The 23,074-nt window shown below is 50.2% G+C and overlaps 1 protein-coding gene across 1 annotated transcript; it reads right to left on the bottom strand.

Annotated features, from left to right (window-relative positions):
* Positions 1-12,878: 12,878 nt before the first annotated feature.
* On the bottom strand, positions 12,879-17,100 carry LOC308515620 (PRAME family member 15-like; the record flags this gene model as incomplete). The annotated part of the gene is made up of 5 exons (XM_081086122.1): positions 12,879-13,431; positions 14,613-14,692; positions 14,960-15,302; positions 16,019-16,341; positions 17,044-17,100. The coding sequence occupies 5 exons, from the start codon at positions 17,098-17,100 to the stop codon at positions 12,879-12,881; spliced, it is 1,356 nt and encodes a 451-aa protein (XP_080942248.1).
* Between the last annotated feature and the right edge of the window lie 5,974 nt (positions 17,101-23,074).

Genomic DNA, 23,074 nt, shown 5'->3' on the forward strand with positions numbered 1-23,074 from the left:
ATCATTAAGTTTCTATCTCTCCCTTCCTCTCCCTTCCTCTCTGAAATCAATAAAAATATATTTTAAAAAAATAGCAGAGTAATAAAACACTCCAGGAGACACCAGAGGATTCCCTTTCTGCGTATTTGGAGGGCAGTGGAGCTGGGTGTGCTGCTCACCTGGCCGGCCCGTGGGCTGTGCGATGTGCCGTGAGTGGTCCCCCTCCGTGTCTGTCCCCAGTACTCACGCCCTTCAGCCCCTGGGCACTACTTCAGTTTCCCATGCAGGGCCCTGACCTGCTGTCCCCTCCACCGGGAATGCTCTTCCCCTAGATCGTTGCTGCTTCTTGTCAGTCAGGTCTCAGTTCAAAGGTCACCTTCTCAGAGGTCTGCCCTGCTCATCCCAGCGAAAGAGACCCTCACCTGCCACCCTCTCATGTGTCATCACCTGTGTCATTCTCTTCACAGCACTCAGGACTGTGTGGGCTTCCTGGGTGTCGCTGGCTGGCTTGTGTATGTCTCCCCTTCTGTAGATGGCACGCTATGATAGTGAGGCCCATGCCTGTCATGTTTATCCTGTATTCCCAGAGCCTAGTCCTGGTGTGGGCTTGGCCGGAGCCTGATAAATACTGTGAAGTCTCTCAGTAAATATAAGCTTCACCTCTTAAAAAAAATAATATTGTGAAGTGGATAAATCAAGAGGGTGGGTGGATGGATGGATGGATGGGCTCATGGATGGTGGGTGGGTGGATTGATGAGTGAGTAGGTGAGTGGGTGGATGGATGGGTAGGTAGGTGAATGGATGGATGGATAAATGGTGGGTACATGAGCAGGTGAGTGGGTGGATGGATGGATGGATGGATGGGTAGATGGAAAATTTTCACCCTTTCCAAGGACTTGAAAGCCACACGTAAAGTGAGAAGATACAAGCAGGGAAGGATTTACAAGATACAGGGAAAGCAGTAAAGGAAAATGCCTCTTCACTTGCAAGGGCACAGTCCTGAGCCCAGGGCTGCGATGCCAGGAACCACTTCTGGTGTGTCCTCCTCAGCAGTTGCCCAATTTTGTTGTGGCTCAGAAGCCTCCCCTCGGCCCCAGTGTGGGCTGCTGATTAGGGATGCAAACCCCCAGACTTCATAGGCTGCCTTTCATCTGAGAGCCCCGAGAGCAAGCCCATCAGCGCTCTGTCCTGCTGGGCAGTGCGGCAGCCCCTTGCCTTTCTGAGTCCTCTGCCCACCCCGTGTCCTCTCCTTGGCACCGCCAGCCTTGGCATCTGTGACTGCTGAGTGACTGCCGCTCGTGACCATCTGACCCCCAATGACTTCCATTAATTACTTGGACCGGCTTTCCCTGCACAATCCCAGGGACGGCTAGAAGGGGATGTCCTTCACCCGTCCTTGCCCACCTCCTCCAGCGGGAGGAGACGGGCACCATCGGCGTTTTTCACTTTTCCAAAGATCTGCTCTCCGTGGAGGCCAGTCTGTCACTGTGAGGAGTTCCCTCTGAGAGCTCATTCTCTCACCAATCCTGAACCTTCCACGGAGTCTGGATGCTTGTTGGGAGGAACAATGTGCCAGCCGGGGGCCGGGGGGGGGGGGGCGATAACAGGAGGGCCTGGAATCCAGCCTCCGTGGTCTCTGGTCTCCACTGGGACTCCCAGGCACGGAGCAGCCCAGCCCGTGATGTGTGAGTTCAGGCAGAGCATAACCACCTGCAGCTCCACGTCCCTCAAACCATCACCTGTGCATCACCTGGGACAGCATGAGGCCTGTCCTCCGGTTCCAGGGAGCGTGTAGCAGGCTCCCAGGCCATGTGGTCAGCGCTTTCCCTCCCCTCCCCCAGCATCCTGCTTACATCTTCCTTGTCCTAGAACCTAGATGCTCCTTACTTGTGACTCATTCATTCATTCATTCACTCATTCATTCAGTGGTTGTTAACTTTTTACCCCCCTGGCCTGGCACTGGCCACACAACAGCACAGGACAAACAGCCTCTGGCCACAACAGTTCTGTCAGAAGAGATGAGTAAAACAAGTGATTACACAAATGTGACCAGCCACGCCAGGAAGTACCCAACGCCTGCAGAGCCCAGCTCAGCGCGAGGGGTGGGGAAAAGGGGCCCGCTGAAAACTAACGACTTCGTCCAAACCCCTGCACAGGGAGGCCACCAAACTAGCAGGGCTTCAAGCAGCCTAAGGCTGTGTCCTGCGGTTGACCCCAGCCCTCTAGGCTGCCAGAGAGAGACCCTTTGTTCTCATAGCACCCCATCACCCCCCTCCCCCACATCCCTTCCCCAGGGCTTTTACTATAAAGGGTTTACACCCTGGCCTGTTTGGCTCAGTGGATAGAGCATCGGCCTGTGGACTGAAGGGTCCTAGATTCAATTCCGATCAAGGGCACATGCTCAGGTTGTGGGCTCGATCCCCAGTAGGGGACGTGCAAGAGGGAGCTGATCAAAGATTCTCTCTTATTATTGATGTTTCTCTCTTTCTCTCCTTTCCTCTCTGAAATCAATAAATATGTATATAAAATAAAAGGGTTTACAATTGTAAATCCTTCCGCGGGCCCTTTGAGATGTATATGTACCTCCGAGAGCTGTGTCTTTCTCAGGGGCCTTGGAGCACCGTCTTTGACATGTAAACGTTGGGAGGTGGGGCCTGTGTCTCCCAGGCTCAAGGCAGGATAGAGCCCCACTCCCCTGGCTGCCAGCTGGCCGTGCAGAGGCCCCGTCGCAGGTGCACTGCCCCAACCTTGGCCGCTTTTCACTTCTCTGACCCTCCTGGGCCCAGGCTCACTCTGTCCCTTTGAAACGCCCGGTCACTTCTGTGCAAAGGGGAACAGAGCCCTGGTCTTCCTACCAGCAGTAGTCATTGAATAACATCCATTTCCACTGGGTTTTATTCAGTCTCACACTGACATTGAATCTGAAGCCGGAAGGCTGAGCAGGAGTCAGCCAGGCTCAGTGGGTGGGTATGGGGCAAAGGGGTGGGGCGAGAATGTTCTAGGTGGAGTGTAAGGGAGAAACCAAAAGAGGCTCGGGGGCAGGAGGCTGAAAGGGGCACAACGCCATCCTAGCCCTTTACAGGGCCCCTTCCCAGTGAGAGCGTCTGGCACTCCTTGCGGTTTCTCCTGCTCCCGTGCCGCCCCTGCCCCTCTCCTGGGCAGTCTGCCCAGATGGTACTCGCCGCCCTGCCGCCTCCCGCTGGGTGGGTTTGGGGACCAAGAGGATGCTGCTGCCCCTGGCTTCCATATTTCGCGTTGAAAAAAGTGGAGATATCACACACCATCAGGCTCACTCTTCTAAAACACACTCTGTGGTCTTAGTATATTCACGAGGTGATGCCGCCATCACACTATCTAATTCCAGAACATGTCCTCACCTCGAGAAGAAACCCCCTGCCTGTGAGCAGCCACGCCTGTCATCCCCGCCCCCGCGAATCTCCTCTGTGTCTGTGGACTCACCTCATGTGAACGGAACCACGAGTGTGCGGCCTTCGGGGTCTGGCTTCCCTCCCTCAGCATGTTTCCAGGTTCATCCCTGCTGCCCCAGGTGTCAGCATCCCTGACGCCCTCCCACTGGGCTGATTTCACGCTGGACCGACCCCCTCCCGCACACAGAACACCCCGAAAGGGGCGCGAGGTTTCCTGTGGGGGCTGACGGAATGCTTGGGGACTTGACGGGGGTGATGGTGGCACCCCCTTGTGCAGGTACCAAATGCTGCTGAACGGTTCACTTTAAACAATTAAATGTCTGTGATGGTGTTTCACCTAATGGGAGAGGAGAGCCCGGCTTCGGTGTTGCAGACACAGGGGACCGGTGGAAATGGGGGTCGGTTTGCCGCAGCCCCGCCCTCTTTTCGGCTGGGATCCAGACCCGGAGAAGATGCTCTGACCGTCCTTCTCATTGGCCTTTCTGACCACATGCTGGCTCTCCCTCCTGGCCCAGGTTCCTTCTGTCATATCTTCAAGGCACATGCATTGAGCATCTTCTCTGGGTCTGGTTAGCCCTGACCTTGCTCTAGTCTAAATAGACCAGTGGGCCCTGGCTGGTTTGGCTCGGTGGATAGAGCATCAGCCTTTGGATTGAAGGGTCCCGGGTTCAATTCCAGTCAAGGGCACATGCCCGGGTTGTGGGCCCAGTCCCCAACGTGAGTCCAATGGGGGGCGTGCAGGAGGCGGCTGATCGATGATTCTCTCTCATCATTGATGTTTCTCTCTCTCTCTCTCTCTCTCTCTCTCTCTCTCTCTCTCTCTCTCCCTCTCCTTCCTCTCTGAAATCAATAAAAATATATTTTAAAAAAATAGGCCAGTGGGTACAGCCCCCGCCCTAGAAAAGAAATGAAGAATGTTTGGGGGGAAAAATCGAGAAAAGAAAAAGACGGAACCACACAGAAACGAGGAACAGCTTTGTATCTCCTTGGCAGAACTAACGCAAATCTTCTTCAGATGGTCCCTCAGTCCCATATGGAAATGGGAGGCCATGGAGACAGCAGGCGGCTTACCTCTCTGAAAAGAGTTCACGGTCTTGGGTAACCATCAGTGTGTTCTTAAATGTTTTTTTTTTTAATTATTATTGATTTTTAGATAGAGAGGAAGGGAGAGGGAGAGAGATAGAAAGATCAATGAGAGAGACACATAGATCAGCTGCCTCCTGCAATGCCCCCTACTGGGGATTGAGCCTGAAACACAGGCATGTGCCCTGACTGGGAACTGAACCCAGGGCCTCTTGGTCCATGGGAAGACGCTCAATCCACTGAGCCACATCAGCGGGCTTTGAAAAGATGGTTACTTCCTAAATAGAATGGACAGCTATAGGTAACGGCAGCTTCATCGAGGCCCACCTGGGTAAAGAGCCCTGACCTCGCTCTGAAATGCCAGTCTATTGAGGGCCAGGAAGCCTCATCCCTGGCTGGGACCAGGGCCAATGGCGGCTACACTTTTCAGGTCCATGTCTCTGGATGTCCTACACTGCCCTCTTCTGGACATCTCCGCTGTGGTACGTTGGAGACATCTCTGGTTTTCTTGCGTAAGAAACCCTGCTTCCACCACTTACTGGTTCCGGAGCCTGGGCAAGAGCAGTGGCTTCCTTTGACCAGAATGGGGCTGCCATGCTTCTGGTTGGCCTTTCTGGCCACATGCTGGCTCTCCCTCCGGGCCCAGGCTCCTTCTGTCATATCTTCAAGGCACATGTATCGAGCATCTTCTCTGGGTCTGGTTAGCACTAGATAGCATCCCAAGGGCATCTCCATGACAACCACATCTCGCCTTCCACCCTTCTTAGGAAAATGACCTTAGGACTGCATCGAAAGCCTTATATTTCAGACTCATTAGAATCAGAGAATTTTAGAATGAGAACGTTATTTCATCACTAAGCACTTATTTCCCCACCAATTTGCTGGTGTGAATATTGAGACACAAAGAAGTAAAGTGACCACAGTCAAGTTAGTGAGCTGGTTAATGGCACACCAGGATTAGAACGCTGCGTATCACCTAAGACTGGACTTGGCTATATAGAACACCAAACAAGCAAATAACAGCAACAAAAGCCAGGCGATGGTGGCGTGAACAAGAGAGCGGCTTGTTTCTCAGATCAGGTGGTCCGTCACGGACCTTTTGGCTGCTCCACAACCCCAGGAACCCCAGGTTCCTGCTCACCGTGGCTCTGCCTTCCGCAGCACCTGGCTTCCACCTTATAGTCCACCTTGTAGTCCACGGTGCCTGCTGACTACATCACGTCAGCATCCTGGGCAGCCAGAAGGAGGAACAGAGTGAACGAACCGCCCACTCCCTTTGGAGGGGGCTTCCTAGAAGTCCCATACAACACTTTTGCTTATTTCTTATTGGTTGGAACTTGATCATCAGGCCCTAACTACTTTACATAAGAGGGTCTGAGAAATGAAGCCATGTTGGGGGGGGGGCGAGAGATTGAAAGGGGGGTCATATGACCACTAGAATGTTGCTCTTTTACTTTCTAGGGCAGCGATTTCAACCCGTGCGCCGCAAGAATTTAAAACGCACACGGCACCTGACTATTTAGTCAGGGCACTGATCTCTGTTGTCAAATAAAAAAAATGCCAACACGACAATAGCCATCGGTGTGAATGAATCAAAATTATACCTATTGTTTTTTTGTCAGATCGACAAAAAGAAAAGAAAAGATTTTTGGCGTGCTGCAAAATGTTAGCAGCTTATCTCTGCCATTAGTTAAAAAATTGCTGCCCTAGGGAAGAAATGGAGAATGGGTATTGCAAGGTTATGCGGCCAATTACACCTCCTACACCAACTCCCACCCCTGGCAGTGGGACATTTTACCCCGTGGAGAGAAAGGCCACCTCGGTCTTGTTCGGAGGTGAGCTCATGTCCCCTGCGATGTGCCGCTGTGGAAGGTGACGGCTCTTTGATTTCTCTGCTGCTGACACTCCTGCCAGTCTGAGGCCAGGCAGCACCTAAGTACTAGACCTCAAGCCATCCAGCCGAGGCAGCCTGCACGCACATTCCCTCTGGTGACAGCTGCCCCGGACAAGGGAGAAGCTATTTGAGAGCAAAAGAATTGTTGAGAAACTGAAAAGGTTTGGTCAAATCCATGCACAGAGGACTGTGGAGGGAGGGGGCAAGCTGGCGGCTTACTCACCTAATTGATCACACTGACCAGATCCTCCCCAAGACCGTCCCTGTGAGTAACAAGGCGGAAAATCAATTTTGAGCTTCTCTAAAAAAAACAAAAACAGCACAAAAAAATCCCCACACCATGAACAGCTTTTTAAATAGTGTTCCTTGTTTATCCCAGAATACAGACTTGAACCTCCAGTGGTATCTGAATTAGGCAAAAGGAAGTTTTATTAAAACAATAACAAAAACAAACAAATCGAAACAAAACAAAGCCTGGCTTTACCCAGCGTGAGACTGAAATTCTAAAGTGTCTACAACTTTAGCCTCTCTGACCTTGGAAATCGCATTTTCCTTGAGGCTAACTTTTCCTTTTTAGCTTCCCCTCGTGCAGCTGGAAGATAAAAACCCCTTTATCTCATCTCCCTCCCTTTGTTGTCTGGCTCAGTGTCTCTGACTTGTTTCTTTCTCCTAAAAAGGAGACTGTCAGCCAAAAGAAATCAGGGATTCCAACCAGACAAGGTGAAAATGTAGGTTATACTCCGTGCTAACTAAAGGATTACAAATAATGCACGTCTGCCTCGAGTAAGAACAAAAGGACAAAAGGGAGCAGGTCTTCAAAACGTCATCATTTTCCTTCCTGAAGACGCAGGGGTCGCATGAGGTTGAACACTTTTCAGAGAACCGGGCAGGTGGGAGCCATCACCACGGTGAACTGGAGTCGCAGCGCTCACTTCTCCCTCCAGGGACCAGAGAGGGATCTGAACATTCAAGGAGGTTGAGTCCTCCGTCGGTAACCACATCGAAGTGGGTCACGGAGCTGCTCGAACAGATTTCACTGTCAAATGGGAAGCTGGCGCCCGGCCCGGCCCATGATGGGAAGTTAATGGAATATTTCTCATCCGGGCCTTTGGAGTGTGTGGCGATGCTGGGGACATGGAGGCAGGCCACGGTGCTAAGTGGAAGGAAAAAAAATGCTACGTTTTGACAGTGAGTTAACTTTCAGACAACCTCACCCGGTGCTTATGAATATGTATGTGTTAAAAGACGTTTGAGAGAGAGGCCGCTGCCTCCAGCATACAGCGCCCGGTTCTTAAAGTGTTGTCTTGACACCCTGTTGATATTTTGCACTTTGCTGCTAAGTGCCCAGGCCCTGAGTTCTTAGAGCAACTGGACTATTGGCCTTGCTGGTCATAGTCTTTTATCCTGTCAACGTGGCGTCCATCTCTCGGTCACGGAGCAGTGCCCACAGAACAGTTTCTTCACCTAGAAACTGAAGTATCCATCTTATATAAAAACTGCCGTTTAAAACTTTAACCCTGGCCGAAACCGGTTTGGCTCAGTGGATAGAGCGTCGGCCTGCGGACTGAAAGGTCCCAGGTTCTATTCCGGTCAAGGGCATGTGCTTGGGTTGTGGGCACATCTCCAGTGGGAGATGTGCAGGAGGCAGCTGATCGATGTTTCTCTCTCATCGATGTTTCTAACTCTCTCTCTCCCTTCCTCTCTGTAAAAAAATCAATAAAATATATTTAAAAAAACAAAAACAAACTTTAACCCTGCTATTTTGGCTTCTGTCTTAAATAATAAGGAAAATAGGACTGCGCCCATTCCAGAGAGGCCGTAAACTATGCCCCAGACAGAGTGGTCAGTGCTGACACCAGGCCAGGCCTTGAGATGTGGTCTCATGGCCCCTTCCCAGCACGGAGGCCTTCTTTCTCGGAAGGCCCGGTATGGTCCTCCACACCCACTACCAACAAATCCCTGAAGAAGGCTGGCAGGAAGCAGAATCAATGATTTGACTCATGTACATAAGACCAATAGGGAATGTGCTGGGCTGCATATCTGGCGCTTCAGCCAGGCGGGGCATGCTGTCCTAGAACACATACATAGGAAGGTAGTTACTGTACTGATACAGTACTGTGTCAGGAACAAATTGTGTAAACAAGGCTTTGTAACTAACTTTGTGGTTTTTGCAAATAAAAACGCTGTAACTCCTGTAGTCGGCACTGCAGTTCAGACTCTGCTTCAGCAGGGTGCTGTAACTGTAGTCGCTGGCCAGCTTAATAAAGGCTCCTAAATTTTGATCTGAGTCTCTGGTGGTCATCTCCGCGGGTCACCCCATTACAGAAATAGGTTTGCTCAGGTGTCATGGTGTCAACAGTCCTGTCCAGCAGGCTGGCATGGCTGTGAACCAGGAGGTCAGCCTATGAACCAGGAGGTCACGGTTCAATTCCTGTTCAGGGCACATGCCCGAGTTGTAAGCTTGATCCCCAGTGTGGGGCATGCAGGAGGCAGCAAATCAATGATTCTCATCATTGATGTTTCTGTCTCTCTCCCCTTCTCCCTTCCTCTCTGAAATCAATAAGGAGTCCTGTCCAGACCCCTGTACTGGGCACACCTGGCCCCAACTGCTGTGAGTGTAAGTAGCTAATGGCCCTTGACTCCTGTGCTGGGCTGCATATCTGGCGCTTTGGCCAGACGGGTCATGCTGTGCTGTCTGTTCCTAAAACACATAGATAGGAAGGTACTGACATCAGGCCAGGCCTTGAGATATGGTCTCATGGCCCCTTCCCAGCACGTAGGCCTTCTTTCTCCGAAGGCCCGGAAGTCTCATTCCAAATTTGGGAGATAAAGGACTGGAAAAAGTATAAATAAAGACAGTTTCCTCCATATTGGGGGGGCCCAGAATTTGAAAGACACATTTTCTCTGGGCCTCCACAAAATGTAATAATATGTAACTCTTGCAGTCAGCACCGCAGTTCAGCCTCTGCTTCGGCAGGGTGCTGTAACTGTAGTCAGCTGGCCAGCTTATTAAAGGCTCTTAAATTTAAATTCTGAGTCTGTGGTCTATCTCGCTGAGTGAACCCATAACACTCGCACGTCTTATAGCGAATCACCCCCTTGGAAGTGAAACCCTGGTCGTCCCTGCCCCAGGCATCCCATAAACAAGGCACCAGGCCTCTGTGCTTCTCTCCACACTTGAGTCTTCTGTGAAGTCAGGGAGAAGCTGGGACCACATCCTGGCTTGGCTCTTCCTCTCTGTGTCCCTCTGGCTGTTCTCCTAGAGCTCCCCTCACCCCCACCCCATCAATCCTGTGAGCCTGCATCGCTATGTCAGGTTCTCCTTGGGAAACTGAGCTAAGACACCTGGACATGCAGGTGCCCAGGAGAGAGCCACACTGACCCACACAGATACAACTGCTCATTATCTTCACAGACAGGGCTTTGCATTTGGGAGCAGGCAGCCCGATGATGAACATCTAGGACGTTTTGTCATCACGTGGGACTGTGTGACCTTTCTCCCACGTCAGCTCTGCCACAGTGAAGCCATCTCAATGGCTCAGGATTGGATATTCCTGAGGACAGTGTCGGGGAGACCAATGACCCACAGAGGTGAAGAAGGGCAGCCCAACAGGAATTGCATCGTTTGGGGAGGAGATTTGTCAGTGAACTCAGACCCCTTGAATGTCCTCAGTCCCGGATGGCTCCATGGAAATCTCCACAGTGGCATTGTTTACAAGATACCTGTGTCTATACCCAAGAAAAAATCCTGTCTTATGAGAGCATTGGTGGGACCATTTCACTTCCCCAGAGGTGTTTGGTGAATATTAAATCTTATCAGTTCAGAGATTTATTAGTCAAGGGCAGCTTCAGGAAGCTGACAGCAAGTCCTATATAATAAAGAGCTAATATGCTAATTAGACCAACAGCAGAAGAGACGTTCCGGATGACATTCTGGATGAAGCGGGGAGCTGCGAGAGCCGGCCAGAGCTTCGAGGGCTGAGCCCCTTGCATGATTTCGTGCATTGAGCCTCTAGTATCATAATAATGGTGCACAAACAGGAGCAACGTAGGCTGCGTGCTCTATGCCTGCAAACTTTGCTATTTAATTACCAAGAGTGGCTTATCCTAGGAATGCAAGATTGGGTTAATGGTTGAAAATCAATCAATATAGTTAAGCATATCAAAAAATAAAAACAACCCTACCTGCTTTGGCTAAGTGGATACAGCGCCAGCCTGTGGACTAAAAGGTTTTGGGTTGGAATCCAGGCAAGGGCACATGCCCGGATTTCAGGCTCAATCTCCAGTAGGGGGGTATGCAGGAGGCAACCAATCAATTATTCTCTGTCATCATTGATGTTTCTCTCTCTCTCTCTCCTTCTTCCTCTCTGAAATTAATACAAATATATTGAAATTCAGTAAGTCATATTTTTAAAAAGATTATAAAACAAGCTGAAAAAAGTTAAGGAGTGCTTACATAAATGGAGAGACATCATATCTGTGCATTAAAAGACTGGTCGTGGTTAAAAAGTCAATTTCCCCAAATCTATACATTCAATCCTAATCAAAATTCCATTAGCATTTTTTTGGTAGGCTTGATAGTCTTATTTTATTAGTGCTTGATTTTTATTAAAATTTCACACTGTTGCCTGACTGGTTTGGCTCGGTGGATGGAGCATCGGCCTGTGGACTGAAGGGTCCCGGGTTCGATTCCGGTCAAGGGCATGTGCCTTGGTTGCGGGCACATCCCCAGTGGGGAGTGTGTGGGAGGCAGCTGATCGATGTTTCTCTCTCATTGATGTTTCTGACTCTCTGTCCCTCTCCCTTCCTCTCTGTAAAAAAATCAATAAAATATATTTTTAAAAAAAAATTTACATTGTTGATCATCCCGTTTTCTTTTTATGTTGTTATTGAACTTATTCATGTGACACAGGTGAACAAGAATATACAGGTTTCAGGTGCACAATTCTACACCACATCATGTCTACACTTTCTTATGTGTTCACCAGCCCAAGGCAAGTCTCTGTCCATCACCATTTATCTTCCCTAGGCCCTTTCCCTCACACCCACCTCCTGGCAATCACCAAATCTTTGTCTTTTGACAGACTTATTTTTTAATTTATACGGAAATTCAAGTAACCTTGTTTAGCCTCAAATAAATTTTATAAAAAAACTAGAGGCTGGTTGCACAAAATTTTTGCCCTTGGGGCAGGGGTTCCCTCAGCCCTGCCTGTGCCCTCTTGCAGTTCTGGAGCCCTCAGGGGATATCCGAATGCCGGCTTAGGCCTGCTCCCTGCAGTTGGACATCCTTAGCGCTGCTGTGGAGGTGGAGGAGGCTCCCGCCACTGTTGCTGCACTCACCAGCCATGAGCCCGGCTTCTGGTTATTCTGGGGAATGCTGTCTAATACAGCGACCGAGCACCGGGAAGAAGCTCACTCATTTGTGCAGTGTGTCTGCTACCCAGCCTGACAGGCTGATTTCAAAATGTGCTGCTCTAGTCTTGCTCCATAGAGAGAGATGGGAGGTGTAATGGGAATAAATCCAGCCCCCCATGGATATTACCTGCCCCCCCCCCAACCAGGGTTATATTTTATGTAGAAATACTAAGAAAAAGTGTTCTGTGCCTGAATAACTTTCATCTTTTGATCAAAGGAATTTGGATGATTTTCCTGGCCACAGGCAGGCTACTTCAACTGCACAAGGCTGACAGGCAAGGACTAGGAGGTCAAGCAGCTGGTTCCTCTGCTGTGTGGACGAGCCCTTCCGGAATTGGGGCCCTGCCTTGCGCTCTGAACTCCTCCTGGAACAGGTGCTGAGACTTGTGGGTTCCTCTGCAAAACCACGAGGACCACTCGCGTCCAGGGTCAGAGCCAGCAGCGGGTCCCCTTCACTTCAGGGTTGGTGGACCACGTAGCATGTCCCATGGTTTCCCCCCACTGAGCAGCCACAAGGAGGCAGAGGTGCCCAGAGAGAAGGAAAGACCCGAGGCAGTGATAAAATGGAGCTGAGTCCTGCAGCCCAACTGCAACCCAGCAGTTCCAGTTTCTGATCTGGGCACATTATTTTAATCAGTAACTGGGGGGTCCTGAGGTGTAAACTGGGGGAAAAGATTAATACATGACAGAGGACCAGACGGTGGCCTTTGAAATTGTCTTTATTTCTGAACATTCCTCTACCACCATCCACCCCAGGATTAACTCCCACACATGCAGCTGGAGCGCAAATACCCCTCCCCCGCCCCCATGCAAATCAGATTCATATTTCTGATTGTAGGATACTTGCCCCCTGAGGTCCCGTGAACTCCCCAACATTGACCCCTGTAATCACGGACCTGGACTTGGTCCCTTCCTTTGCCCATTCACAGGATCATGAATCTGGATCGTGGGTGCCCGCCCCCCCCCACACACACAATGCACCCTTGTTCTATATTGCAGCTTCCAAGGGCCCAGAAGAAAGCTTTTGCTGAGTGTTCCCACTGAGCAGGGTCATTACAGGGGCACAGCACAGCTACACGTCATGAAAACTCCACGTCATAAACTTTACATTTGCGAGAGTTGTGACAGTACTTGGTGCCAAGAAAGATGCTCCTGGGCTGTCCTAACTCCCTCAGAATCCCCGTGAGCTCAGCCCGGAGCAGGGCAAGTCTCTCCTGGTTGACGGTCCCCTGGATCCTGTAACACTCCGGGGGGACGGGGTACAGCTCGACCTCTAAACTGTGCAGCCCGGCTGTGTGGCGCAGCAGCTTCTCCACGGTGGCCATGGAAAAGTTGTTCTCAGAGATGGTGAAGCCCCTGAGCCGGTGACAGCGGCTCAGGACAGGCAGGATGGCCTCGACTTGGGAGTCCACCATCGCACAGTTATCCAGGCCCAGGTCCTCGAGGGTGGGTGCCACTGCCTCCAGCAGAGCTCGGAGGGGCTCAAGACTGAAATCCGCGAGGCTGAGACCAAATAGATGCAGGAACTTCAGCTGCCCGAGGTTCGGGCACTGGAACAGGTGTGTCAGGTCTGAATGGGTCAGCTGCTGGCAATTTGTAATGGAGAGTTTGTCCAAGGGGGTCTGCAGGCACCTGGGGAGAGATGGAGCAGTTAGATCCTGGGGACTGGGGTCGCCAGAAGAGGGGGTCCTGCCGGTGGCAGAAGGTGGATTTGTCCAAGCCCAGGGCTGTCCTGACAATCTGATGAAGGCCAGCACCCAGGACAAGTTCACGACATCTCCAAAGCTTCCTTTCCTCAGCTGCCAAGGAGCCCTCTGCACTCTGCAGGGTGATTGGACATAAGGAAAACCCCGGGAACCCGACACAGTGTCTAGATTGAGTGGGCATCCCTGAACCTTAAGTTTGGGAGAGAAAACCAAGAATGCTGTCAACTCAGGCTTCCTTCTATCCACTTTTTGGTCTCTAGGCACCGGATATCTGGGCCACGTGAGGCTAGTTCATGGAATACATCAAGAACAAACATGGCACTAGCAGGTTTGACTCAGTGGATAGAGCGTTGGCCTTTGCATTGACATGTCTCAGGTTTGATTACCACTCAAGCACATGCACCGCAGTTACAGGATCAATCTCAGGCCCTGGTTGGGGCATTAGCAGGGGCTAAGCAATCGATGTGTCACTCTCACATAGATGTTTCTCTCTCTCTCTTACCCTCCATACCACTCTCTAAAAATCAATGGAAAAAATATCCTCAGGTGAGGATGAGAGAGAGAGAGAGAGAGAGAGAGAGAGAGAGAGAGAGAGAGAGAGAGAGAGAGAAAGCAGACCTACGTAAGATCCTGCAGCAACAGCTGGGAGGCCAGTCTGCAGAGGCGACTTGCACCACAAACCACCTGTCACTCTTTGCAGTCCTTACCCTCCCGCTCCCTTAGCTGCAAGATCCTGCCTTTCATTTCTACTAACGGCCTTCCTCGAGCCCAGGACCACCTCTGACAGATGTGGAAGCTGAGACAGGCTCAAGTGTGTTCCCATGGCCAGTGGGCACAGAGCTCCTGTGTGGAAATGCTCCATCCGATGTTTGGTTTTCCTCCGCCCTCCCTCTTCCTAAGTCCTGGTCACTTAGACATCTCTCCCTAAGGAAGCATTCACACACCCAGGCTCGCTGGGTCAGTCATTGAGCCAGTTCTGCTACCCCTCCTGACAGGCGCATTTCCAAACATGCTTCCCTAAGGTGCTCACAGGGTAACACCCTCAAAGCAGCTAACAAGACCACTCCCTTGACATTCTGGGGCTGCGTCCACTGTTACACAGCTCACCTGAGCATCTGGTCCAGACGGCCTCGGAGGAAGGAGGGAGAATCCATGCCGAGCTCCCGGAGGTGCCGCAAGCTGAGCATCTGAGAGAGGAATTGGGAAAAGGATCGCTGCTCCTCCTGCTGTTTCCTGTCCCAATCCTCTTCCTCCTCCCACTCCTGTTCCTCTTCCTCCTCCTCCTCCTCCTCCTCCTCCTCCTCCTCCTCCTCCTCCTCCTCCTCCTCCTCCTCCTCCTCCTCCTCCTCTGTCAACACGTAGATGTGGGAGAGAGAGAGTCTCTGCAGGTTACTCATCTGACCCAGGTAGAGAGCAAACGTCCCCAGGGTGGGCAGGTCCCAGGTGCACTTTACTTCCACCTCCTGGATGCAGTCCAGCCGCACCCCATCCAGGACCTGGCTGACCCTCTGGAAGGGCACCTCCGAAATCCTCAGCGCCTTGCAGCACAGGTGTAGCAGCCCTTCCCTCTGCTGGGCCCACTGGAGGATGTACTTGAGAAACTCATCCCCATCCCTTTCATTGAAGTTAAGGTCTAGGAACACCTCCAAGGGAGCCAAGGGGTGCTGGAGCTGTGGGCTGGAGCTGTGCACAGCCACTGGTCCCGTCCGTGAGCACTTCTGGGTGCTGTCTCCACACCACATTCTCCAGAACTTAGCTCCCGTGTTCCTGAAATCCAGCACCCGCAGTTTACACCTCCTGTGGGGAAAGCAGGATATTAGCTGAGATTCTTGCAAGTCAACAGGGCATTGGCTGAGATGCTTTATGGACAGTGTGTCTTAGTGGTGGGGCATCTACCTATGAACCAGGAGGTCAAGGTTTGCTTCACAATGAGGGTACATGCCTGGGTTGCAGGCTCAATGCCCAGTGTGTGTGTGGGGGGGGGGGGGCGGAGTATGTATGTGCATGTGTGTGCGTGTGTGCAGGAGGCAGCCAATCAATGATTGTCATCATTGATGCTTCTGTCTCTATCTCTGCTTTCCTCTCTGAAATCAATGGAAAAAAAGTTTTTTAAAAAAAGATCAACAGGAGGAGGGCAGGTCAGAATGAGATTGACATTCTGAGTTGAGGCCACAATCAGACTCCAGCCCCACCCTGAGCTTCTACTTTGACTCCCAGGGTCAGCTTCTCCCTTGCCCTCCACTTCCCTCTGCTTTGCTCATCTCCTTCCCTTCCAGCCCTCCTGCTCAGCACCTTTAAGCACCACTGGGAGGAGGCAGGGCACGTTTTGCAGGCACCCCTGGCCAGTAGGCAGTCCTCCACTTCCCACTGTGAGCTGCACAGGGTGCAAGGGCTCCCTGAGCCTCACTGGCACCGTCAGAAACTTCAGGTCCACCCTTAGGCCCTCCACACGCCCTGACCCCCTCTGTCTCCCGGATGCCCATGGCCCTACCAGGCACCTGGAGCAGCCTTACCTGGGCCGAACCTCCTGGGCAAGCAGTACATCCAGCCCATCCAACACGGCTTTTAAGAGCTTGTTCTGGGACAGCTGTGACAGGCAGCCCAGAGGAAGGACAGTGAAGGGCCAGGCTTGCACCATGGCCTTCAGGGGCTTCCGCATTCTCCTGTGGTAGGCCTGAATGAAGAGCAGCGGGAAGAGCTCAGCGGGCAGGTACTCCAGAGCTGCGATGGCTGAGGCCTGGTCCCTCAGCAGGCTCTCTCCTGCCAGCCTCAGGAGTGTGGGTGGGGTCCGGATACTCATCTTCAAGGTGCTCAGAAAGGAATCCTGCAGAAACGTCTAGGGAACAAGGCATCATTGTCAGGCCAACCCTTTAAGCCCCATCCACTGACTCCTGATTCTTCACACGAATCAACTCAGGGCCAAAGCCACTGCCTGGTAATGGTGAGAGCCTCAGTTTAGCGGGTCCCATTCTGGGCTCGGTGGCTGCAGAGCCATAGCTCCCCGCTGCAGGCCCCAGGACAACCATCTTAGAAGCGCCCACATCTTTCATTCCTGTCTGACTGGGAAGTGGTTACCCTGGAGCAGGAAATCTGACCCCACCTTTTTTGGGGAAAAGTTTCAGACCCATCTAGGGACACAAACTGAATATTTAAAATTTCAGTAATAAAACCACCGTTAAGATGTTTTCATTAGGGAGGGGGTTGGGGTGCTCAGGGAATCAGCTTGGTTAGACATTTAAAAATAATCCAAAGCACAAATCCAAATGTTTGAAATTCAGGCAAATCTACAAATGCTAAATATGTAAACTGTTCAGAAATAAACCCCCAAACAGGTAGATTTATCAATACGAGTTTGCCGGTGTGGTGAAATTGGCTTGGTTACACATTTATAAATAAATCAAAGCACAAATCTAAACGTTTGGAATTCAGGCAAAACTACACTTAGAGGCAGAATCAAAGCCTTCAACCTGTTCGTCTGTAAAGAAAGCTCTCTGAGCCACTGTGGGGCCGGCTGCCTTGGCTGAGGTCAATAACTTACCTGCTGTGACTGGGTTGGCTGGGGCTCAGCTCGCAGACCTGGCGGAGAAAGAACCATGGCACTGACTGCTGAGGTTTTTATACACCTTCTCAAATGCTACCATCCAATCAGAACCCTCAGTCTCATCCCTTAGTCTTATTGGGATTATTGCCTCTCTCCAGATAAATGGATTGAGAGAAAGTTAGGGAGGGGCAAGGCTGAGGCCTGGCTCATTGATTCCTTCCACAGACACTGACTGAGGTTGACTGGTGGCCCATAGTTGTCATCCTCAGTGTGAGACACTGAAGGGTGTAATGGGTTCCTGATGTTAGACAGGAAAAAACACAACCTGAGAGCGTGATTGCTGGGAGTTCTGGGCCACATCAAAGTTATCAGAACATTGCAGAGTTAAAACAGCCTGGAGAAGACAATGGTGTCATCCCCAAGAAAGCAATTGAAATGTGTCCATGCATCAACTTAGGTTTATGTCAGGTGACAGAGCAGACCATGAGCTCCTCAGGGAGCAAGGTGAAGGCGACTGAGGATGTGGCTGTCCCTCCAGGCCACAAGGTTTCTCTGAGGGAGGGGAGGTCAGGGGCACCATGAGAAGCAGGGTCAGGGCTGTGCAAGGTGGGGCTGGGCCCTCCTCATGGAACCCTGTGGATGACCCAGGGCCATGTACAAGATGGATGATTCTTCTTGAAAGAAGAGAGATGGAAAGACTGTTCTTTGAGTGGATTTGGGCTTTAAAAGGAGACAGTCTGGAGTAGAGACAGTGCCATCCTAGAGGGAGAAGGGAGAGATTCCATCTTCCGTCCCTCCCAGGAGGAAAGGGTGGGTCTCCCCTGGGAAAGATGGGATTAGCTCAGCACCTGGTTGGAGAAGATTAAATCTAAGAATGTGAGCAGAGGGAGAAGCAGCCAGCCGTGGGAAGTCAAAGATTTCCAAGCCAGAAAAGCATGGAGGGTGGATGTGCTGGGCTCTTTAGGATCTTGGAGTCAGGGACAGAAATATATTGGGCCAATCTCAGGTAACCAGGTCACCATCATGGCAGCTGCCACCAGGAGAGGTTTATCTGAGAGTCAGGGTGCTTCCACAGAGAACCCTTCCCAGATAGCAAGTGCCTTCCCTCACTACACCATGTCTGCATGGTCCCATTCCTGCCTTCATGCCACCCTTTCGCTCACCACACCCCCAAGGATCCCCCTTATGAACATCGGCCCTCAGTAAGCCTATCCCCCAATACCACTCTCTTCTATTTTTGTCTAACATCACGTGGCCTGCTGGATGAAAGGCTCTGTGAGGCCAAGGTGTAATCATGGCTCATTAGACTTATGTGGAATGAATGGGTGGCTCTTGGTGGTCTGAGGGGGGCCAGCTGTGGCCAACCAACTGCTGCCACGTGGAACTCTTTTCCTGCACAGCCTTCCTTTAGGCTCCCATCCTTCTCCTGTCAGTCACTCACCCCAGACACCCCTGAGCACCCAGTGTGTGTGCCAGGCTCTGACTCTGGGGAGCTCTGAGTCACATAGAGAAGACAGCGCCACTGAACAGACTCTGGAGTGAGGAGAGGAGGCACTGTAGTGAGTGCTGATGCCTGTAGCTGAGCTCTCCTGGAATCAGAGAGCACAAACCCAGGCTGCCTCCATGAGGAATCATGGAATTTGCCTGCAGTACAAAATCACTGCCAACCACACACATGTGAGCTTATGAGCCAAGTGCCAGTAGATCCTGTCGTGCCCAGTGAGTCCTGAGCTGGGCTTCTGCTGGCGTTTCCTGGAAGGGAGAGGCAGTTTTGCACAAGGGCTGAGCATGGATTCCCAGGGCACCCTACTTGGGTTCAAATCCCAGCTCATTCCCTGTGTGACCTCACCCCCAGGCCTGCTCCTCCTCTATAAGCAGGCAAGAAGCTTAGAACCCACCTCGGGCACCTGTTGTGGACGGTGGTGCTGACAGTGGAGATCTTCCCAGGGAGGCCCTGTCCTAGCTCTTAGACAATTTTTTTTCTCGCCTTTTTATTTTTATTTTATTTAATTTTATTTTAACTTTTTTTGTTGTTGGTGCTAATCCTCACTTGAGAATATATTTTCCATTGATATTTAGAGAGAGTGGAAAGGAGGGGAAGAGACAGAGAGAAACATCGATGTTAAACAGACACATCAATTGGTGTCTTCCCCAAGCACTCAGACCAGGGCCAGGTATCTTGCCCACAACTAGTACATACCCTTGACTGAAATGGAACCCGGAACCTTCAGTCCACAGGCTGGCGCTCCATCCACTGAGCCAAATGGGCTCGGGTTTGATAATTTGCTAGAATGTGGTAGCAAGTGACAAAAACATAAGAAAAAAATTCATAGAATAGTTCATTTTCCTGCAAAGCAGAAGAATCAACTGTTATTTATTGTTTGCTTGTTTTAGTGGCAGAGCATGTGAGACGGATGGCTGGTGGCAGGTTCTGGAGGATGAGAGGCAGGAGCTGATTCCCCTCTGAGTCTGGGGGAGCTGAGGCAGCTCAGCGCCCTCTGAGTCAGGAGGAGAGAAGCTGAGCTCTGGGGAGAATATGGGTCTTTAGGCCTCAGAATGGGTGGGGTCTGGGCTCAGAGGTCCACCTTGGGCAGGGCTTTTAGAAAAGTGAATAACGAGGAAAAGAGTCGGGGGCTCTGTAATAAATCTACCTGTATCCTGGCTGGTGTTGCTCAGTGGTTGAGTGTCCTACCATGCACTGGGAGGTTGCTGGTTCAATTCTCGATCCAAGCACATGCCAGGGTTGAGGGTTGATCTCCAGTACACATCCTGCAGGAGGCAGCAGATCGGATTGATGATTCTCTCTCATCACTTGCCAGAAACCAATTCCAGCATGACAGCAGGGCTGCATCTGGGAATGGCTGAGGGCATTTCCCCAAACCTGAAAAGGGATTATTGCTTGGCTGCCAGACAGCTCAGAGCATCTTAATCTACATGGTATTGCCTCCTACTGGCCAAACACCTGAACAGCCATTGGCTAATTCCCCGATTCTGACAATGCTTGTGTATATCCTTTGAAGTGTATATCTCTGCCTTGCCTCAGGATAAATTGTGTTAATAAAAAGCATGTGGTCCTGGGAGGAGGAGACCTTAGACCAGTGATGGCGAACCTTTTGAGCTCGGTGTGTCAGCATTTTGAAAACCCTAACTCAACTCTGGTGCCGTGTCACATATAGAAATGTTTTGATATTTGCAACCATAGTAAAACAAATGTGCTGGGCTGCATATCTGGCGCTTCGGCCAGACGGGGTGTGCTGTGCTCTCTGTTCCTAAAACATATAGATAGGAATGTGCTGACATCAGGCCAGGCCTTGAGACATGGTCCCATGGCCCCTTCCCATCACGCTGTGCTCTCTGTTCCTAGAACACAGATAGGAAGGTAGTCACTGTACTGATGCTGTACTGTGTCGGGAACAAATTGTATAAACAAGGCTTTGTAACTAACTTTGTTTTTTTTGCAAATAAAAACGCTGTAACTCCTATAGTCGGCACTGCAGTTCAGACTCTGCTTCAGCAGGGTGCTGTAACTGTAGTCGCTGGCCAGCTTAATAAAGGCTCCTAAATTTTGATCTGAGTCCCTGGTGGTCATCTCCGCGGGTCACCCTATTACACAAAGATTTAAATTTTTGATATTTATTTTATATATTTAAATGCCATTTAACAAAGAAAAAATCAACCAAAAAAATGAGTTCGTGTCATAGGTTCTCCATCACTGCCTTAGACCTTAGACCTTAGAATTTAGACCTTAGATCTTAGAACTTAGTTTCCTTTAAACTAAGCTCCTCTGATCCTCAAATGCCTTTCAAAGTTATACTTTGTCTCTGGATTCTTTATTAATCTACGCACAGCCTTCTCCAGATTTCCTGAACCCTTTGTAATGCTGGAACAAGAACCCCGGCATTAATCACTGATGTTTCTATCTCTCTCCCTCTCTCCCTTAATCTCTGAACTCATTAAAAATATATATTTTAAAAAGAGTCCTGTCCAGACCTCTGTACTGGGCACACCTGTGCCCAACTGCTGTGAGTGTAGATTGCTAATGGCCCCTGGCTCCCACATCTTGTAAGGATTCACTCCCATGGAAGTGAAGCCCTTAGCCCTGCCCCAGGCATCCCATAAACCAGCCGCCGGGCCTCCAGGGGCACCCACTCTGCAGTTCACTCCACACCTGAGTCTCCTGCGGGGTCAGGGGAAGCTGGGACCACATCCTGGCTTGGCTCCTCCCCCTGCCACCTCTGTGTTTCTCTGGCTGTTCTCCTTAGAGCTCCCCTCACCACCACCCCATCAATCCTGTGAGCCTGCATCTCCGTGTCAGGCTCTCCTTGGGAAACTGAGCTGAGACACCTGGACGTGCAGGTGCCCAGGAGAGAGCCACACTGACCCACACAGATACAACTGCTCATTATCTTCACAGAAAGGGCTTTGCATTTGGGAGCAGGCAGCCCGATGATGAACATCTAGGACGTTTTGTCATCACGTGAGACTTTGTGACCTTTCTCCCAAGTCAGCTCTGCCACAGTGATGCCATCTCAGTGGCCCAGGATCGGTTATTCCTGAGGACAGTGTCGGGGAGACCAAAGGCCCAGGGAGGTGAAGAAGGCCAGCTGGACAGGGATCACATCATGTGGGGAGGAGAAAGGGCAGTTCAATCAGACCCTCATAGGTCCTCAGTCCCCAATGGCTTCATGGTAATCTCCATAGTGTCATTGCTTACATGATACCTGTTTCATAACTCAGGAAATATTCTGGCTTATGAGAGCAGTGGTGGGACCTTCTCACTTCCCTAGAGGTGTTTGGTGAATGCTAAATCTTATCAGGTCAGAGCACCATAGACTGTGTGCTCTATGCCTGCCAACTTTGTTATTTAATTACCAAGAGAGGCTTATCCCAGGAACCAAAGATCGGTTTTAGGTTTGAAAATCAATCAATACAATTAAGAATAAAAACAAAAATATCAGATGATCATCTCCAAAGATGGAAAAAAGCATCTGACAAAATTCAATTAGCTACTCGAGATATTTTAAAAACTCTTACCAAATGGGGATATAAGATAATTTCTCAATATGATAAAGGCCCATGTCAAAAATTTTTTGAGCCAAACAGAAATACAAAAAGAAAAAGAAAAAAATCCTAGATCCAAATTCATACTTAACCAGGAAGGATGGAATGCTTTCTCCTTGAATCAGGCACAAGGCAATGCAAGAAAGAAAAGCCATATGAATCAGAAAGGAAGAAGAAAATGTCCATATTTGCAAACAACATAGACATCTGTAGAGAAAAGCTTACAGCATCCACACCCACACCTCCTGAACTGCGTGAATGCAGCAGAGGAACAGGCTAAAGATGAATATCTAACAGTCCCTTGTATTTCTATGCCAGCTATGAGTAACAAACAATTGAAAATTGAAATTAAAATTCCATTTGCAGCGGCATCCAAAAGCATGAAATACTTAGGGATAAATGTAATAAAATATGGTCAAGACCCATACATTAAAAACTATAAAACAGGCTGACCCAAGTTAAGAAGGACCTAGATAAATGGAGAGACATTAAAAGGCTTGATATGGTTAAGGTGTCAATTTCCAAAAATCTATTGACTCAATCCTAATCAAAATTCCATTAACCTTTTTTATTTGTAGAATTGAGAGTCTTATTTTATTTGTGCTTGGTCTTTTATAAGAACTTTACATTGTTGATAGTCCCATTTTCTTTGGTCCCTATTTTTCTTTATTGATTGTATTTATTTATTAAATTTTGTTGATTGAAATCACTGGCGAACAAAATTATACAGGTTTCAGGTGCACAAACCTACAACACATCACTGGTACATCATATCGTGTGTTCTCCACCCCAAGCAAGTCTCCGTCCATCACCATGTATCACTTCGGGTGACAAGGCTCTGTCAGTGCAGGTCCATCAGTTGTAACAAATGTGCCGCCCAGTGGGGGGTGTGGAAAGTGGGGAGGCTGTGAGTGTGGAGGAGCAGGGGTCTAGGGGAACTCTGCCTTTTGCTCAGTTCCATTGTGAA

The sequence above is a fragment of the Myotis nattereri genome (genome assembly GCF_964212035.1).
Source record: "Myotis nattereri genome assembly, chromosome: 3".
Lineage (NCBI taxonomy): Eukaryota > Metazoa > Chordata > Mammalia > Chiroptera > Vespertilionidae > Myotis > Myotis nattereri.